Raw genomic sequence first — 21,500 nt, forward strand, 5'->3', positions numbered from 1 at the left:
TCCGTGCGCCTTGCTCATTATTGCAGTAATTCGCAGCGCACCTACAGAAGTATATTGCTTCGTGCTCCGACGAACAACTGCGCTAAAGACAGAGGCCATAAGACGAGCGCGCAGTGCAGTCACCTTGGTGTACTTACTAACTCGGTGTGGCGCGTAATCCCGTTACTGTCACTGGCCACTCAAATGATATTCGCGCACACTACGGGCAACCACAAGGTCACAGCTCATTTCATCGCGACCGCTTTATCTGGGCCAGATGCATTGGATACTCCGTCATGGAATTAATGAAAACAAAAATTTCGTCCCAGGTGATGGTGTCAACATCTACCACGAGTACAGTCGTGTACAGTGCAGGTTTCAGCCCATCCAACCTGCGTCTCGCACGCTGGCTCGCCTGTCCCGTCGTGCTGGAGACATGAGTGCAGCCCGCCGCACCACAGGCGACGGTCTGTTATACAGGGTAATTATAAAGTCCGTGAAACGTTTCAAGAAATCTCTACAGATAAATGGCGAGGAACAAGCTAACAAACGATAGAGTACGTGAAAGACAACATCTGTCATTTTTTAATAATATTCATAAAAGTTTTACCTGTGGACCATTCGTAACAAGACAAACACATAATCGGTACTCCATTTCTACAGATATCCACAAAGAATATCAGGAGTCACTGAAACAGTAACGGCTGCGATATACTGTCGCAAGTCTTCCAAATTCTGTGGTGGAGATGGAACATAGCATCTACCCGTGGTGTACTCACACAGGAAAAAGCGGCAAAGTGTCAAGTGTGGCGACCGTGGTGGCCACTAGCGTAGCGCCGGGCCGGCGACTGTAACTCTGCCTACCCAGCCGTGTGGCAACATCTCCTTCAAGTATTCTCGCTCATAGTTGTGGAAATGTGGAAAGGTGCCACCTCGTTGAAGTATGAGACACGAGCTATCAGTGTCACGTTCTCCCGGGAGACTTCAATGCAGCATACCAAGGTACTTGATAGCGAAGAAGGGTCCATAAACTGTGTTTTGGACGCGGAACAGAACACGTTAACTTTCTAGATAAATCCCGTCCGGATTCTCTGACACCCCCCCCTCCCCCGCATACGCGTCTTTTGTCGGTTCACTTTTCTCGAAGGATGAATGTAGATTAATTTACGTGCGAAGTCGACATTTTCAAGATGTTTCTCCGTATCATTGCATAGCTGCAGATGGCGCAGTTTGTCATCATGGCTTATGGCTTACAGAAGTAGCAATTTGTATGGCTTCACGCTTAAACGCTTCCGAAGGATCTTACGCAGTCTCTAGCTGAGAAATACTCAGTTCTGCACCAGCTCGATAGCTGGACCCTGTGGTTTTTCGCAGTGTTACTTCGCTTCACCCGGCCCAACGTCACGCCTGTCGGCCGCAGAGTTCTGCATCGCACGAACAACTATCACCCTCGAATTTTTTCCAACATTTCACTGTGCTGCTACAAACATTTGAAGTAGCGTGAAACTTGTCACGGAAAGCTCTCTGCACACTCAGTACCGACTAGCATAGGGCAAATTCTATCATACGAAAAGCTTTCTCTACTGTTTCAGCAACTACGGTCGGTGACGTCCTAGTTGGCTGTTCTCCTAACTAACGTGTCGGCTCCACGTTACAAAAAACTTCAGAGTTTTGTTTCATTATGTTTAGCTATTTACCTGTATGGATTTGTTACAAGTTTAATATACGTTATAATTAGCCTGTATTACAGCAGACCACACGGCTGCGGTGTGGGCCCAGCTCACCACGAGAACACAGAAAGTGCCCTAACCCGCTGTCCTAGCAACTTCCTTCGCTGGAAGACGAGTCAAAATAAGCGAATGTGTGTGTCTGCTTATACCTAGATATTTGACCGTTTCTGAGAAAACTTTCAAATCGTTCAAATGGCTCTGAGCACTATGGGACTTAACTTCCGAGGTCATCACTCCCCTAGAACTTAGAACTACTTAAACCTGACTAACCTAAGGACATCACACTCTCCATGCCCGAGGCAGGATTCGAACCTGCGCCCGTAGCGGTCGCGCAGTTCCAGACTGTAGCGCCTAGAACCGCTCGCCCACGCTGTCCGGCTGAGAAAACTACTGCCAGAGTTTTCCAGGTATCTCATGTGCCTTCAACGGAAGCAGTGGTACAGTTGTAGCGTCGAGTCTTCACACTTTCGCGTCCCTTGATCTAAACCCGAATATTATTTTTATTTTTCACTTATATACCTCAGTTCGTAGATTACCACCAACGTACATAGGAATAACGTTCTCCTTATTCGTCCACCATTTGTATGTGTGGTGAATGAATGTAAGCAAAACAATGAAAGAAAAACAATAAATTAATGTAAAAACTATTTGAAATTATTTTCGATGAAATCTTGTAGTGTATCATTATTCATAATCAAGTACAAGCGCCAGTTCGCGGAGAAGGGATCCACTGTGCGTGGTTTGCCGTGAAAGTATGGAATCTTGAGCAATGTTAACGACTTCTCTTTCCCGAGTGAGATTCAAACGAAGAAATTTCGCTGTGGCAAACCTGCATTCGCTCTTGGTGTTCCAAATTTCTACGCTTATAATGTTTCTACAGTCGGTATCATCAGGGGAATGCACGAAATCTTCGTGAAGAATAAACATAAAAATAATATCTAAGAACTAAGAATTGATATAAAAGTGAAATGCAAGAATATGAGAATTTGAAAAGATCGTAACCCCTGAACATATAATACACGCTTATGAGTGTATAACACTTACTGTGAAATCTACTGTAATTTTACAATTAATGCAAGGCCCTTGTATCCTCCAACTCGATAAGCAACATTCATGTAGAAATCTTATACGGATATGGGTAGATACATGAAAAATAAAATAAATAAAAACAATAAACGTGCTCCAACACAGGACGCAAAAGTGAGAGGCCGGAGTCGTGCGGTAGCGTTCTCGCTTCCCGCGCCCGGTTTCCCGGGTTCGATTCACGGCGGGTCAGGGTTTTTCTCTGCCTCGTGATGACTGGGTGTTGTGTGATGTCCTTAGGTTAGTTAGGTTTAAGTAGTTCTAAGTTCTAGGGGACTGATGACCGTAGATGTTAAGTCCCATAGTGCTCAGAGCCATTTGAACCATTTGAGAGGCCGGAAAGCTAGCGAGTTCGCTACGAGAGACACATGTTCGCTCGTTTTGGTTCCTCTTCAACTGAGCGAAGTTCTTGGGAAATCAGGTTATGGCACTTCCTGTGATCTCCGCGTCAGCATATCGGCTGTTCCAGCCTTTTAACTGTCCGGAGGAGCGCCTCGCAAACGTCAGCAACGTCCATGACATACGGACGGAAAGATATGACTGACGTTGTGACGTTGTGTGCTGCTTGATACCTTTAACTGTCGATGGACTCTCACACTGTGATTACCAGCTTATCACATGCAAGACAGATGTGAAGAATTCAACTATAGATGCGTCACGGAACTGCAGCCGCATCTAAGCGTAATGTGCATCACGAATATGAAAGTTGTTTATGATAAAATAAAAATTATTTTTGGTATTTTCAGGACCTCACGAGGATGTTGACTCCTTTTCAAGTGACGACAGTTCTTATTTTTTTTATTTTGCTGTTTTCACTTGCAAAAGTTATCCACGCTTTATAGCAAGGCAGGTATCGGAAACGGCTAAGTATTGTCTGCAGTATGATACTTGCCAATCTCTGTCCAACTAGGATAAACGTCGTGAGTTACCAGAAGGCAGTCCCTCTGGCAAGACTTTCACTACTATGTGGTACGTTAACGTAAAAGTGTGTTACTCGCCTTTATTGTGTATACAAGGACTGGATAAACACCGACCGCATCAGTGTTATTTGCGATAAGCTTGTCGTCTGTTTAAGAGATTTTCAACACTGTCCAGGAGTGCTTACAGTACACGTTATTAAGACCGGTCATAACTCGGCCTCGCGGCAAGACATCAAGAGCGTGCATTCAGAGCGGAGAGCGCCGCCTCAGCATCAAACAGGGGACTGGAAGTCGGGCACACCTCTCCTCTTCAGGCCCACACCAGCCGCGTTCCTCGAGCTGTGGCACCCGCGGCCTCGAGCCCCGACCGGATGGCAGTTCAGCAGCTCGCAGTTAATCCATTATACATAACGGCCTTCCTGCCGCGACGGTCAAATATACAAGAAAGCGAGCGGGGCGCGGGCAGGCGTTAAAAGTGAACAGCGAGCTGCTTTACGGTCGCTGCGCTGGGGAGTCCACGTCGTCGCCGGCCCGTTGCGTGGTGCGTATCCGCCACGTCACAAACAACTCCAGGACTAGTTGAAGCAGCCTTGCTTCAGGGTTCTTCTCCAGGGCTCTTCTCTATTATCTTAAGACTCGTTGTCAGTTAAAAATAACGCTGCTGTAGTATAACTTCCGTTGCAGATTGTCGTTACACACTACTGCAGTGGTGTGAGGGAGAATGTGGTAATAAAAGGCACGTGGAAACTAGAGTTTTCCATCATTTGCAGCTCGTGTCAGGAAGAAAAGCCTGCTCCAGTATGGTAACAACAAACGTTCTATGTTAAGTAATAGGTGCGATAATCGTCAATAGGGTAGTGCATCATGTGCTAGAGTATGCAACGTATGTTGGTGAAATCGCTAACGTTCGTCAGCCAAGGGGCTCATTGGAGAAGTTCGACGTTATTATCTGTAAGTTGTAAGCACATCACCAAGGAGGGCGCAGTAGTACGTACTTCCAATTTGACATTTGTCAGACAAAACTGGCAAAAGGAGGGCAGTCAGGATCACAGCGGTGTGGGAAAAGGGAACCGGTTCATAATACTTTCGGTATAATATTCTTCGTACATAAAACATATGAAATGAAATGCGAGTGTCGTGGGATCATAAAGTGAACAGATCAACATTGAGGGGCGTTGATGATTCAACTACAATGACAGCTTTGCAACAGAACAGTTCTTTTAGGAAGATCTGTAACAGAATTTTTAGTGCAAAATACAGGGAGATTCAAAAAGAATACCACAACTTTAAAAATGTGTATTTAATGAAAGAAACATAATATAACCTTCTGTTATACATCATTACAAAGAGTATTTAAAAAAGTTTTTTTCACTCAAAAACAAGTTAAGAGATGTTCAATATGGCCCCCTCCAGACACTCGAGCAATATCAACCCGATACTCCAACTCGTTCCACACTCTCTGTAGCATATCAGGCGTAACAGTTTGGATAGCTGCTGTTATTTCTCGTTTCAAATCATCAGTGGTGGCTGGGAGAGGTGGCCGAAACACCATATCCTTAACATACCCCCATAAGAAAAAATCGCAGGGGGTAAGATCAGGGCTTCTTGGAGGCCAGTGATGAAGTGCTTTGTCACGGGCTGCCTGGCGGCCGATCCATCGCCTCGGGTAGTTGACGTTCAGGTAGTTACAGACAGATAAGTGCCAATATGGTGGCCCTCCATCCTGCTGAAATATGAATTATTGTGCTTCTTGTTCGAGCTGAGGGAACAGCCAATTCTCTAACATCTCCAGATACTGTAGTCCAGTTACAGTAGCACCTTCGAAGAAAAAGGGACCAAAAACTTTATTGGCTGAAATGGCACAGAAAACGTTCACCTTAGGCGAGTCACGTTCATACTGAGTTGTTTCCCGCGGATTCTCGTCGATTCACTTCTGCCGTACTCAATAACACAAAAAGCTTTCTGTTGAGCGGTTGCCATCTTAGCATCAACTGACGCTGACGCCTAGTCAACAGCGCCTCAAGCGAACAAATGTGCAACTAAATGAAACTTTATAGCTCCCTTAATTCGCCGACAGATAGTGCTTAGCTCTGCCTTTTGTCGTTGCAGAGTTTTAAATTCCTAAAGTTGTGTTATTCTTTTTGAATCACCCTGTATTACTTGCCAACTACGGCGTATGTACGGAGTGCGTACCCGAAAAAGCAAACTAAAAATTTTTACGCGAAATAGTGCTGAAACAGGGCGGAGAGGACCTGTCACCATGGACATGAAAATAAAATATTCACTCTGAGCAGTGACACTATCTAACGATAGTCCTACCGCTTAGAAGGCCTGCAACTTCTAATAATCGGCAGTCGGATTACTCGCGGGTAGGATTAAGCGAACAACCCACAGGTAACTTTCCCTAGAGGAATCAACTCTGAAGACAAAGAAACGACGCTTCGCGAAAAATTTACCGGAATGGAACGGAAATCGGTAAATGCGGTGTACATGTACAGACAAACAAATGATTAGAGTTTCAGTAAAAATGGGATGATTTTTTTCAGGAGAAAGATCTTTATAATTTGAGCAAGTCAATTATGTGCTGGTCCAGCTCTGTCGCTTATGGAAGGAGTCATTTGGCTTAGCGTTGATTGATAGAGTTTTTGGATGTACACCTGCGGGATAATGTGCCAAATTTTATCCAATTGGCGCGTTAGATAGTCAAATTCCACGTCGAGTTGCCCGTAATGCTTCAAAAGTTCTCAATTGGGGAGAGATCCGGCAGCCTCGTTCGCCAAGGCGTACACATGGGCTGCGGATCGCAACAAAATGAGTTCTGCTATGAGAAGTAATGCCAGACCAGACCATCAGTCCTGGTTGTCGGGCCGTAAGGCGAGCGAGAGACAGGTTGGTATCCCGAGGCGTCTCCAGAGATGTCGTCGCTGGTTGTCAGTGCTCAGTTCGAAGCGGGACTCATCACTGCAGACAGTTCTACTCTACTCAGTGAGATTCCAGGCCGAAGACGTGTCTGGAGATGCCCCAGACAGCGGTGGGACGCCAACCTGTCTGTCGCTCGCTTTACGGCCTGACAACCAGGAGTGATGACCTGGGATGCCACTTCTTTTCATACCAGGACCTTCACAGCACAGGGTCGACGATATTGTACGACCCGTTTTGCTGCCTTCAATGACAAGCCATCCTTGGCATGCATTTCAGCTAGGTATTGCCCGCCTGCACACGGCGAGAGTTTCTACTGCTTGCCTTCATGCTCGCGAAACCGTCCCTTGGCCAGTAAGATCGCTGGCTCCCTCCAAAACTGACAGCATTTGGAGCATTCTGGATAGGGCCCTCCAACCAGCGTGCCAGCTGGACACAATTTGGCACGATATCGCTCAAGAGGAAATTAAACAACTCCATCAATCAATACTAAGTCAAAAATGGTTCAAATGGTTCTGAGCACTATGGGACTTCACATCTGAGATCATCAGTCCCCTAGAACTTTGACCTACTTAAACCTAACTAACCTAAGGACATCACACACGTCCATGCCCGAGGCAGGATTCGAACCTGCGACCGTAACGGTCGCGCGGTTCCAGACTGAAGCGCCTAGAACCGCTCGGCCACTACGGCCGGCCGATACCAAGTCGAATAACTGCTTGCATAGGGGCCAGTGGTGGACCAACACGTTATTGATTTGTTCATTTTATGAAGCTCTTTCTCTTGAATAAATCATCTAATTTTTCTGAAATTATAAGCATTTGTTTGTCAGTTCGTGTACATCACATCTACTGATTTCCGTCCCATTCGGATTACTGCTTCGTGGTGCGTCTCTTTTTGTCTTTGAATCTAAAAGGTTGATAGCTAATGATGCACGACCCACTTAATCGATTGGTCAAAACCAGTCAAGACACTGTACATCCCAGCAACGCTATCAGAATCACTTCCACGTATACACCAATTCCAAGAAACTGAGTTGACAACAGTAGCGGAACAGAACTCATCCATCCAAGTATTCATGTCAGCGCAGTTACTGGACGTTGATGCGAACACACACATTATAGTTACAAAACAGCACAATGTTTGTCTAAAATTAAAGAACAGTGAGTAACAGCGACCGGGCTACTTTTTCCCATCTAAATGGCTTCTCAGTCCAGGGCAGCACAGAATACAAGTATTACATTAAAAATATTTCAAACGTTAGACCGTGGGCAATTCTTAAATGAATTTCCTTTTCTGTACAGGATAGCAAAAATGATAAACTTAACAATTATTTTTTCTATTTCCGCATGCTGCTGCTACCTACATGTGTACATATAGATTTTGAGGCTATAGCATCATGAATTCTGCATGCGGTATACCATACAGGCCACCGATTTATTAAATTGTCCTACAAATAATTCTAATCTCTTCCCCGTGGTTATTGATTTTACCGTTACAGAGAATGGCAGTTATTCATACATCCGTCGACCTTACAGAACCCAGCGAACGACTATCTAAACGACAACCGATGCTTTCGCCTAAACAAAAGACAGACCGTTCGGTTAATCCGTTCGTATTTCATCGAACTGCATTGTTTGCTTGTGCTAATAGTCGACTATTCACTTGCAGATTTATGTCACATGTTACTGGAAGTTGAACTGTGACGCTTCTTTACGTAGCTCCGCCTACACACAGGCTATGAGAAATGTGCACTCATTTCGACTAGGCATGATAACTTCTCATTTGAAAGTTTAATGTTGAAATTCACAAACACTCAAGTAGAACCAACTCTGCTAGTGACGGCCAACTAGCCTTCGCGATGAAGTTCGGAACACGTGATACTCATAAAAGTGGCAGCCTCCTTTATTTGACCATCAACGGGCAACGGACAACTTCTTAGTGTGCCAAGTAGTGGAATCCTATCAACTTTCGCACTGCTGCACCAGGCAACGCCCTCTAGCAAACTACTCCCAATTTGATTCTTTATCGTAAGTGTCACGTAAACATCTTCCTTTCCTTTTTTAGTTCTACTTTCCATCAAATGTATTGTACTCTTAGAGTCCTCTGTTATTCTTAGCAGTACACCCGCTTTTTGGTTATAGTTAGTTTTTTCTTTAACTTGAATGTCTTCCCTGTAATCTCATTTTAGTCTATTATTTTTCCACTTTTTGTACGATGGTCTCCTCTTCTTGCGAACACACCGTTCAGTGGTTAAGGTAAATTGTAATGTTGTTGCAGGTAAGTGGCAAGTAATCAAATATTTAGAAAATCTATCTGTTAATATTATACGCAAATTTAATAGTGACAAATAAGTGTTAACGTAATTAAATGAGTGTTAGTTTACGCAACGCAGAAAAACACGCTCCATTTCAATAAGGAGGACTTGGGTATAAACTGTGATTATACATGGTAATTCAGCTGTCCCTGCCGATACCGTTTTATGCAACTCGCAATATTGTAGTTGGCCTCCAAAAATCACGTGCGAGATGTTCGTATTCTTTCGATCACTACTCGCAAACTGTTGGTCCTACAGAAAAAATTAACGTGACGTTTTTGTAGGAAATTTAATATCAAGTTTGCATGCATGGCCATCGTCCGCAGCAAGCACAGAAATATTCGTTTTGTAAATTAAAACAGCTTTTCCTAGCAGCAAGAAATGGCTGTTTTTCTTTACAAAACGGAATTTAATGTAGTTCAACTTTGTACTGGAATAAATTTTCGTTGGAGGCCACACTTCTACAGGTGTTCAAGAAAACCGCACAGAAGCGACCTACAGATGTACCTTCATCCCCACGCTCATCTCTCATCAGTGAGGATTTCTAGTATGTTGTTGGTGACACTTCGTCACACCACTGTACAGGAATTTCCGACACAAAGAACTATTCCCGATATTCAATCTTCTTTTTTGGTCTTTATTGAATGCCCTTACTGCGCCGCCGGCGTAGCCGAACACTTACACAGACCTCACTTTCAAGTTTGTAAAGTTTAACGAACATTTTGTGAATTTTAACAACGTAAAATAAACAATTATTCGTACTGTATTCGTCATGCTTTATGACATTGCTTAGGTTAAGGTTGGATCGAATTGTCAACGTAATTGCTTTTTTCGTAACGTTACAAAAGTCGTTTTCCTTTCATTAATCTCACGGGTACTTTAAATTAACAATTTTAACTAAATAGACGATTATGTTGGTGGCGTAATAGCGAGATCAATAGAAACCAAGAGAGGTAGAATATCGGGAATAGCTTGTGTAGTCGGAAATTTTCGTACAGTGGTAAGAGAGAGTGCCACGAACGACATAATAGAAATCCTGACTGGTGAGGGATGAGTGTGGGGATGAAGATGCGTTTGGAAGTCACTTCTGTATGTTTTTCTTGAAGAAATGGTAAACTGTGGTCTCCAACGAAAATATATCCCAATACAAAAAATTTAACTAAATTAAATTTCCTGCAAAAAGTCCTGTTCGATTTTTTCTGTAGGACTACTAGTTCGCGCGTAGCGAAGAGCTACTAATTGGTAACAGGATTCACAACTAAGGGCAAAAATTCAAAGCAATGTGCTGAACACTGAAGTGAAATGGCTGACAGGCCAGTGGTTCTAATGTGCCAGACCTGTTATGAGAAACAATTTTAAAAAAGGGTTACCTTGTGGAAAAAAAACTGCTGTGGCTGGAAATGACAATGAGAAGCAGCTGCACAAGATCTCTGTTCAGCCATTAAAGACCACTGCATTCGCCTTCGAGAGGAGTGCATTTCAAAAGCCGACTGCGGCCACCAAGAGCTAGGCTCTCCGTCTTTTCCACAAACCTTTTAAGGACGATGCCGTGATCGTTTCTTCAAAAAGAAAGCGATCCTTTTCTATTCCCATCCCCAGCCCATCCGAGCTTGAGCTTTTATGTACAATGACTTCGTCGTTGGCGAGATGTTAGATCATAATCTTCCTTCCTTCCAAGTACGAAGTACCTCCGCTCGTTTTTGTAAAGTACTTAGTGTTCATTACAAGTCATTCATTATCGCTCATCATATAGTTTTTAGAATTGTTGTGTTGCTGACAGGATGTAAATAGTCTCTCAATTAGGTTTCACTTAATGTTTGTGTTACATCGTAACAGAGAAATTTGATACTTCGATGGTTAATCTCCCGGGGTCGGCAGTATACGGGTACGCTACTTCGACCATAAATTAAGAACCATTTGAATTAATATATTTCACGAGGATGAGTCCATATGGACATACCGTACATGATAATAAGTATTGCGTGTTAGATATTATCATTTTCTCACAAAATGAGGCAGCAGATCTATGGGAAAGAATTAGTTGCACATTTTTTCTAGCACATAAATTAGTCATTGTTTTTAATTTACTTAGTTTACAAAGTAATGAAGATGGTGGTAAAATTGCAGTACGTAATTATAAAGTTAAGTTTCATAAAATTTGGCCATTTTTATTTGATAATTAATGATTGCTAGATCATCTTATAACCCTTTTCCCCTAAAGCAATGTACACATTTCCTTGTTTCAAGTAAATGAATGTCCCACACAAATACTGAACCTACTGATACCACCTGTCTGGTTTGACCTGTGATCTCACCACTATTCGTAAAATAGCGCCGTAGCAATAATTAGTAGATTTCTTTGCGTGATGTCCCTTTCATTTGCTTAACCAACTCTGAAGCAAACTGGTACCTTTAAACACAACCTAGACCTGGGGCTACGCTTCATATCAGTTTGTTAACGCAACTTAAATTCCAAAAAATAACACAGAAGCACAAACGGCATTGTCAGTGTTTTGCTCTAACTTGTTTGTGCTACTACGATATGACACGCCACAGCGTAATTATGTCATGGGTCAAATCAGACGTTTGATATCCGTAGAGTCAAACGGCCCAGTTTCGCTGAAAGTGGGGAACGATCCGTAAGTAGTATGTTAACAATGTTTTGTATCTTTCTTGCCACGAACAGGCCCTGGCTTGGGTAGCCACTGCTAGTACTAGTACTAGAGTTAAGCTACAGTAGTAGTACGTAAGCTGGAGTGGTAACTGAGCTGGTGTGTTTTCCTGCCCACAGAGAATCTTGTGAGAGAGAGCCGGCCAGGCCTGAGCCCCATGGGGCGGCTGTATTACAAGGCAGACCGCGAGGGTAAGCCCCACTGTGCGCGCCTCTACGTCTACCTCTACCTCTGGCTGTCCTGTCCTCGGCCCCTCTTCCTGTGGTGTATGTGTATGAGGCACGCCGTCACGCACGCGGTTCTCTGCCCCTCTGGGCCTCCTCTACTCCTGCACTTTGTGGAACACCTTCACTGTATCACACCTAACTTCTTTACTATTGGGCACTATTTCTCACCTCTCTCTCTCACTATTAACTCTGTGTGTGTGTTCATTTTTTACGTAGATGGATTTTCAAAAGATCCTCGCTTTCATTTTCTTCTCTCAATAAGCTGCTGCTATCTGGGTAACTCTTCGGGACCTATGGACAACACCAGAACCAGTGCTTAGTAACATTCTATACCTGCGTTTCCACGGCGCTAGTCAGTTTTATGAACGACATCCGACTGAATCGTTTTTCTGCTAATACTCTTGAATAAGCATAGTAAGGCACTCTCATCTCGATAAATTTCGTAGGATAGACATACTGCCGACAGTTAGAATGTTATTTCAGATGACGTTTAGCTCTCTTATACGAACATCATTTTCTCTTATGTTTGCGATTCAGCAGGCGGCACAGTGTTTCTTGCTATACCAGCGTTAACGTGGTCGCAAGTGAGCGTAATTACAGTTGTTGGTGGCTTGGTCCAGTTTCTCTACGTAGCAACAGATTGCCGACACGATTCGACAGTCTTACCTGTACAACTAGCGGCATCCAAAGATTGAGACGCACAGTGTTCGAATATCTCAAAATTGCTACATACTTTTTCGAGAACCTGAACTCCAGCGTTCCGTCGGTTGCAGTAATACTGATAGGACGTAAGGCGTTCGCTATTTGACGAATGAAAATATAGTCACAGATTAGTATCGCAATGCTTCGCCACTAACTTAAACATACCAATGTTGGCTGTCATGTAAGACATTCGGTACCTATAGCGGATTAATGCTCGTGTGGCGTTGAGTAAACTCTCCAATAAGCCGGACTTGTTAATTTATTACTAATTACTCTACAGTCATAACATTATGCCGCTCTCAAACTTAGTCCCGAAAATGCGCTGACCATACGACACCTTATTTGTTTGTTTGTCGCAATGTTCCTACTAATGTAATAACAAACGGCTGGGGTTGTTCTGTGTATTTTCCGCTTTTGTGCTTGTTCTGGGTTGGGGTATGTGCCTACACGTTTTCAGCAGCTGTATTGATACCGTATGAGCTTTTATTTATGTTGTATTACAGGTAAGCCAATGAGCAAATAAATAACTCCTATAAAATAACACTAAAATAATGAAGACATAAATACAAATCAGTAACACAAAATACGATAAATAAAGAATAACTACAGCATAATATAGATACCAATTTAGAAAGAATTTATTTTGGACTATTTTATAGTAAGTGTTGTTTATGGAATGCAACTAATCTGCATTTTATGCTAAACATAAATTTATATATGCAAATAAGTATGTCTTGATGAGTATTTTTCCATTGTTCTGAAACAGTTTTTTAGTTCCTCCGTAGAGAAGCTTTTGAATGTGGTATACGTTGAACTCAAAGATGTATGTCGACTTATTCTTCTTATATAGTATTGTTTATTTTCATAGCGTAGCCAGTACCTGTTGTATTATGTTATTACGGCTACTAGTTAACTGCTTTTAACAGTGTGGTTAATTCAAGAAGATCAGAATGAGAAATTTCCACCTCGTGTAGTGGATTCGATTCTTCAATCGCTTCAGAACTACTTCTAAGGTGGCTTAAATGTCGTTACACACCTGTAATCGCCTAGCTGTATCAGTGGCATAAATACGGCGTAAACTGTTAAAATGCTTCTTGAGTACTACCTAGATTGGGAAGACGCTTCACTCTGGTAACTTTTCGAATAGAGTTCAGTGCGCGGTTATATCAGTTTGAATTATGGATGGTTGAACAAATTCATAAGTCTGTAGCCAATGTTGTTGCGAGATTCTCAAAAAAGAGGACCATCATCACATTCACACAAATATTCTTTAATTTTACACATCAAATGTAATCCCTTTTCCACACCAGTTACAATAAACTTGTGTAGTTAAATTAGATGGTCTCTTCAGTGGTAACTGCGAGCGAGCTGATTTGGAATGCATATGCATGCATGAGATTGTAATACGACGTACAGATACTGTAAAATAACAATCGTGTTACATGTCTAGAGAGACTAAAACGACGATAATTACTTGTCTCTCCCTGTGTAGAAATCACGTAATGTGCGAGCATTAGGGGTTGTGGACAGTGTGGCATAAGGAGGTTTGGATCGGTCGGGGAAGCCCAAGTGGTCGAGGCGACGGCTCGCTATAAGCGGGAAATCCGGATCGGAGTCCCGGTCTGGCACAAATTTTCATGTGTCACTAATAAATTGTGCAGATGACGTCAAATGAGATTCGCAATTTACGAACCAGTTTGGTACCTTTGATTTAGCTGCACCTATAGTCTCTCGTTTTTGTACTGTCTTGAGCTTCTTATCCTACTTCCACAGATATGTCGTAGGATCTGTGCTGGCCGTGTTCTTCAGTAACTGGATTATCCTGTACGCTTTGGAACTTCTTGTAGTTCGCTTTTTTGGACATTACATTTCGGACTTTCTGTGGACTGGTATGGTGCGTTACTTGATACGAGAAAGGTTTATGTTGAGTGAATCGTACTGGTGGGTAAAGACCTATTAAGCGTGGTTGTTGCTGTTGTTTTTTACACGTTGACTGTTGAAAAAGAGGTACGGGTTTTATACAGTTCGCCATCTTCCATACAGGTGGACGCATGGAGTTGATTGTCGTGCTTCAGCTCCAAGTTGTACCCATTGTTAGCGTCTTTAGAGTAGCCTCATAAGGTGCTGTGGCTGTAGAGGTCAGCGTACAGTCATGTACTTCAACAGTCTGCACTTCCGTAACGTGCGAGTCTTGGACGTTTGTTGACTGGATCTGTAGCCTAGTTTTGGCAAAATTTATCTGTGTTCCATTCCAGCTGACTTACTGATGAACTACTTGGAATGGAACTGCAAGTAACTGAAATCTTGAGATCGACAGTCCGTACGTTACGCCGCCCTTAAGTGTGGCTCAGGTAGGGTTGGCCAACGAATCTATTAACTAGCGAATAACTGCGGTTTGCGAGTAGTGCGCTGCGTTCGGTTACCTCCGGTACTACCGTAACAGGCGACGATGAAGTGGAAGGCGGGCTGGAGCAAGCGGAGCAGTTCGTCATTTCACCGGAGCGGAGACGTGTGTAGTGCCAACAGTAACATTCGGAGGCGATGTTGTTATGGTATGTCGTGTTTTTCATGGAGAGGGCTTGCACCCCTTGTTGTTTTGCGTGGCACTATCACAGCACAGGCCTACATTGATGTTTTAAGCACCTTCTTGCTTCCCACTGTTGAAGAGCAATTGGGGGATGGCGATTGCATCTTTCAACAAGATCGAGCACCTGTTCATAACGCACGACCTGTGGCGGAGTGGTTACACGACAATAACATCTCTGTAATGGACAGGCCTGCAGAGAGTACTGACCTGAATTCTCTAGCACACCTTTGGCATATTTTGGAACGCCGACTTCGTGCCAGACCTCACCGATCGCCAATGCTACCTCTCCTCAGTGCACCACTCCGTGAAGAATGGGCTGCCTTTCCCCAAGAAACGTTCTAGCACTTGATTGAACGTATGCCTGCGAGAATGGAAGCTGTCATCAAGAGTAAGAGCGGACCAACACCACATTGAATTCCAGCATTACCGATGGAGGGTGCCACGAACTTGTAAGTCATTTTCAGGCAGGTATCCGGGATACTTTTGATCACATAGTATAGTAAGCTGAGTTACAACCCAGACCTTTTCTTTCTACGCTACGTCCTCTAAGGTCAAACGCACTTACTCGACCTGTTAACCTTATCTGCTCCTACCTGTTACCCACATGTTCATATGCTGCACTCCCACATGAGAGACCTGATTAATCTCTGAATTAGCACCGCAGCACTCTGGGAGGATTTTGTGCACGATAAAATATAAGGGGCAGTCAAATGAAAAAGAGACAGATGGGAAAAATAAGTAAACTGGTTATTATTTAAAAAGTAACCGCCGTAACTGTTAGTACATTCATCCCACTGCAAGACAAAGCGTGCGGGCGCACATATTTCCAAAGTAGTTTCGTGTGCGCTGCAGAAGTTTCTATGGGAAGCTTACCCATCCTCCATATGCTCACGATCTCTCCCCCATGTCATTTCCATGTTCTTGCCCCCCCCCCCCCCCCCCGTCTCCTATGAAGAAAGACATCAGTGCCTGTTGATTTTCTCAGGACGAAGAGCTGCATGCCAGGTTGCAATGACAGTTCCTTAGGCAACCGCAAATAATTTTCCATGAAGGCACTGACCATCTTGTCTCACAGTGCGATAAATATATTATCAGTTATGGTGATAGCGTCTGAAATAGTTAACAGTGTACATACTTTTTTCCATCTGTCCTCGTTTGACTGCCCCTTTTTAAGTAAATCTTAATACTTTTTTGACGCACTATGTCCTCCAGTTTGGTTGTTTCACGTCCGTTACAACAATTACGCAAAGGTAAGGATGGCACTAATCAGAATTCACGGAACGTACGCGACCGAAAACTAATTCCACTTGCCAAGCACTTGTGCCTTTACCAAAATATTTGCTTTGTTATAAAATTGCCGTAACAGTGCTTCTCTGCCACGCGACGCAGAAACGAAACGCAGGATACTGTTAGGTCTGCTGGCAATAAGTTTTAAGATATTCTCCAAGACGCAAAATAATCTACTGCACAGTCGCGACCAGTACGTCATCAGCGACAATCTATTAGGAGCACTGAGACAGTATCCAACTATACATTGAGCATCATCCAACTTACACACAGCTGGTTGAGTGATGGTGCATTACGCGACACAAGACTTCATCGACATAAAATGAACAAATATAAAGCCTATTACAAAACTGACGTGGAACTGCCATGTGACGTCAGTCAAGCCGCTTTACTGATATTTTACCTTCTAGTAATAGTGTCGTATGTCGGTTCCTCCAGTGGAGCCTCTTTCAAAACTCCACTTGAAGTAATTTTCTTTTAATGCCAACCCTTACAAAACGTAATTCTGGGATGGACTATTTTTACACCTGGGCTTGAAGATCTGAGACAGGGCTAGCAGCATGTTGCTAAGGTGTGTTTGCCCTTAAAAACTGCATCAGACTTCCGGTTCTTGCGCATCGTATTCTTACGACAGCTCTCCAGGAATTTCCTGAGACCGCTATCTGACTTTCCGTTCTCGGGCGCTCAGGCGTCGCATCGCGCGACAGTGTATGCCTTTGGCCGTCGTGTGTTACATCGAATTCAGATTGCAGCGCTTAATCAAAACTGAAATACCTCGCGATCCTCAGTTAGTACAGGATGACGTTTACACCAGTTGAGCTTAAATAAAAGAATGCAAACGTACAAGGTATGCTCCAACTATGCTCCAACCTTCCTTCTTATCTTCATTAACTATTGTGATTAAAGAAATTGACAAACTGAAAACAAGCCTGGTCAGTGAGGTAACATATCACCTCCATGTCTCAACTTGCCACTTATTTTTCCCCTGGTAATTATTTGTTAATATGAAAACGCTATTTTCACAGTGGCACGGAGTCCACGCTGAGCAGGGTAAGTAATTTTTAAGATAGGAGGAGAGCAAGAGCATAGTCAGAGGGCAACAGGATCATGCCTAGTAAAGCAGTGAGGTGATCAAACCAGCCTCCAGATAGTTCTACGTTTTTACGTCAAAATGAAGATGAAATGTGTAGAAGTTATTTAAAAAGCATACATCCAAAAAGCTTTTCTTTCCTGTGTAGAAACGAAGATCATTTATTGTGTACCACACCAGCTTCAATGTAAATAAATGTTTTCTCTTAATGTAATCGGCCAGAGTAAACACTAGTTTCCTTATTACAGAGCATAACATAATTTCATTGCTCTTAATTTTATTTTTGCTTTATACAGCAAAACTAACAATATTCGTGTTAATTTAAATTCAATTCGGATCTTCACGCATTTCTATATAGTTCTATTTCATCCTGTTAGAAAATATAATCTGCTTGCGTCATACTAAACAAAAAGCCAGTTTTATACATAATTCAGTATTATCATTTTGAAAGCTTTATTTTCATACATCCAAAATATGGGAGTATATTTTAAACAGTTTCCGATTTCTGTGTATTTCTAACTTCCACACAAATAGGAAAATTTCTGACCAATTTTGTATCCAGATGTGTTAAAATCTTTCCACGGAAACAGATGACAGTCAGCTTGATTAGCCTGTACTCAGCACGCATACTGTCCAGTCCTTCGTGTGGCCAGCGCTGGGTGTAGCCTAACGGGTAGGCAACCCGCCGGAGACAGCTGTATTGCGGAACACTCGAGCTGTTTTCCATGCTTCAGCTGAGTGGTCAGCGTGACAGACTGTCAATCCTAAGGGCCCGGGTTCGATTCCCGGCTGGGTCGGAGATTTTCTCCGCTCAGGGACTGGGTGTTGTGTTGTCCTAATCATCATCATTTCATCCCCATCGACGCGCAGGTCGCCGAAGTGGCGTCAAATCGAAAGACCTGCACCAGGCGAACGGTCTACCCGCGGGAGGCCCTAGCCACACGACATTTCCATTTATCAAGAATTTGCGTGAGGGAAGCTCGGTATTTTGAGCGAGTCTTCATCCAGTTTGACAACAGCTTTAATCAAAACACAGCTTCGAGTCGTGTCTTGCTTCAGTCTGACCCGCGGATGATACCACATCAGACAAACAGTGACACATACATAAGATCGGGCCGCCGCCTCAAATCTACTTCATGTAATTTAGCGGCAGGGAAACATTTTATTTAAATACCTTGGGAATTAGAAAACCACTTCATCTGTATGAAAATCATTTTCATTGGACTCACTGACGGTTTCGTGGCATTACTACCACATCTTCAGGTGAATATTACGTACGTATGTCAGTTCTAAACGAATTACCCTGTATGGTTTTTTTTTTTAAACAAAAGCTACAATTAACAGGAGCACAGCAAAATTAAAGAAAATTATGCGACACGCGAGTTACTGAAAGAAAGGGCAGCCATTGATTCTACAACAGCTACTGGCAATGAATGCTGAGAATAATGAAAAGAAAAAAAAAAATGAAATATGCGAAAAATCGCCTAATGCAAGTTTGGCCAGTTTTCACAGCTTGTTTTCAAGAAATTATCTAAACAAGATTACAGGAATAGAGAAAAAGGATCTATCGCTCTCGATGCGCTTTCTGATTCTGTTGCTAATGTCACTGTCCTCGATGGGACAATTAAAACCTAATGTTCCTCCTTTCTAGGCTTCAGAATTTTTCCGACGAGGTAACAAATTCTGGCAAACAGTATGGGCGGGTACCAGTCAACTTACATTGTCTAGACGTCCTGAACGGGGTCCCTTCTAGTTTCAACGCTATGTCTTGTGAAAACAAAACAGTTCATGCAATTGATTTTTGTAACAGCACACCTAATTTTACGCCTGTTAGCTTCACGCTTTGTGTTAAATGTTTTAGGTGCCTAATTTCCGTTATCACTCGACAGGTTTCAGACTCAACAAAGATATCACCAGGAACGAGGGACTAGCAACAGATTCAAAAACTCAGTGGTGATACTGTTTCAATCTGTTACTGGCGAGTGGCAGTATGTTTTCAGCAATTTGATGATAAATGCAAAATGTTCGTAGTAGATATAATCATTGCTTAGCAAGAGAATCCTCAGTTTTGGACTACCACCACTAGCTTAACACGATCGCTCAAGATACCTCTTTCGCAGTAAACATTCCTGTTCGTATTCGACAGCATGAACAGCTCGTTGTAAAGAGGGGCGCCACGTTGAATCTCCGACGTTGATGTCTTGTCTGAGGAGGTTACTCTATGGCTTGTTCTAGGTTATTTCAGGCGAGTGCGGAGATCGTTCCTTAAGAAAAGCATCCTCGTTGTCATTCCGTCATTTATTCACAAATGACCTAGTGCTCTGAGTGTAATTATCTTGCACTCGAAAGAGAAAGAAGAAGATTGCAACTCTTCAATGATTTACTTCTGTTACTTGTACGTCAAAACGAAAAACATAACGAAAAATTTCCAACGTATGAGTCAGTGTGCGACACTCCATCGGTCTCCAACTGCATTGATAAACGCGACGTCAACAGTGCCTTCTTTTACACTAACACTACTACAAACGGTTTAGTCACCGTGCTGAACGATTACATGACATGGACGTGGTTAATGATGGCGATGGCAACGTGCGCCAGTTTAAAATAAAAAATAAGAAAACAGTCGGGGTTGCATTTTATGACTGAGATTATAAAGGAGCATACAAAAGGATATCGAGGGAATTGATTTAGCTTCTAAATTACAAAAATCGAACAACATTAATTTGTATTCGGTGAGGTTCTGAAAAGGAATAATAGATGGTTATTGCTGTAGTTATACAGAGTCTGGTAAAACTAACATTTATTTTTTAATAACTCGCTCCAGATGATACAAGTATTCGTTTAACGAGGTACACGTTTAACTTATATTGAACCATTGCCCACTTACGCCACGTGTCGCTTAGCGTGTTACGAAACAAGTTACGCCCATCAAGATACAGAAGGTTCAAATGGCTCTGAGCACTATGAGGCTTAACATCTATGGTCATCAGTCCCCTAGAAGTTAGAACTACTTAAACCTAACTAGCCTAAGGACAGCACACAACACCCAGCCATCACGAGGCAGAGAAAATCCCTGACCCCGCCGGGAATCGAACCCGGGAACCCGGGCGTGGGAAGCGAGAACGCTACCGCACGATCACGAGATGCGGGCGATACAGAAGGAATAGAAATACTTACACATAAGGACCACTCTGCCGTGAGAATAATTCTGGCATGAAGACCTGTATTTGAAAACTTTAAGTGCTAATTTGTCATTAACGGCGAAACTGTACTTAAGGAGTATAGTAAATCTGAAAAGTTTTGTAATTTCTCTGGACTTAATGTTTTTCTCTGTTGTCTTGGACTATTTATAGTGCAAACACTAGTAAGATGCTGTCATATTTTCTGAAATCTACTTGTTTGTGTAAACTAACAGTGTTACATTAATTTTATTTTCTTAAGGGCACTGATACAGTAATAAATTATTATGTTTAAATATGTGATTATTTCCTGATTCCACATAGAAAGAAGTATGTTTTAGCTCTTCATGATCTAATGAAAGAAAGAAAGAAACTGGAAATGTTTGAAACGTGTTTTCACAGAAGGCCTTTAGTAACAAAGTGAAGAAAGAAATTTCTTAATGGACAGGTATTATTTTAAACAGAGTGTGAGAGAAGTCTGTGGAAAATTCTTGCTATGGTAAGGGGCAGCTTGGTGAGGTATGCTATGAGACCTGTAACACTAGGGTTATCCAAAAAGTCGGTTCCCGTTAGGTAAAGAAATGTAAAGCTTAGTTAGGCGGAAACATTTATCTGATAAAATAATCGTTGAGCTACAGATTAGCAATTGACAAAAAAACATCATTTTTGTCATGTTGGGCGATTATTCCTGTATGGAACTATTTTGCCTCAAGGGATTGGACTCTCGTGCGACATGCCTCTACATAAGTTCCGTCGCTCTCAAAATACTGACCGGGTCTGTAAAAGAAAATACGGGAGTTGGTGACAG

At 42.7% G+C, this 21,500-nt stretch overlaps 1 protein-coding gene across 1 annotated transcript in view; it reads left to right on the plus strand.

Moving 5' to 3' along the window:
* LOC126097821 (peripheral plasma membrane protein CASK-like) overlaps positions 1–21,500 on the plus strand; it is a 654,064-nt gene that overhangs the window by 147,868 nt on the left and 484,696 nt on the right. Inside the window, exon 6 of the mRNA XM_049910596.1 lies at positions 11,740–11,811. Within this exon, the coding sequence (XP_049766553.1) occupies positions 11,740–11,811 (72 nt within the window). The remainder of the gene's footprint in view (positions 1–11,739; positions 11,812–21,500) is intronic.

This window comes from Schistocerca cancellata, chromosome 1 (assembly GCF_023864275.1).
Source record: "Schistocerca cancellata isolate TAMUIC-IGC-003103 chromosome 1, iqSchCanc2.1, whole genome shotgun sequence".
NCBI classification, from domain to species: domain Eukaryota; kingdom Metazoa; phylum Arthropoda; class Insecta; order Orthoptera; family Acrididae; genus Schistocerca; species Schistocerca cancellata.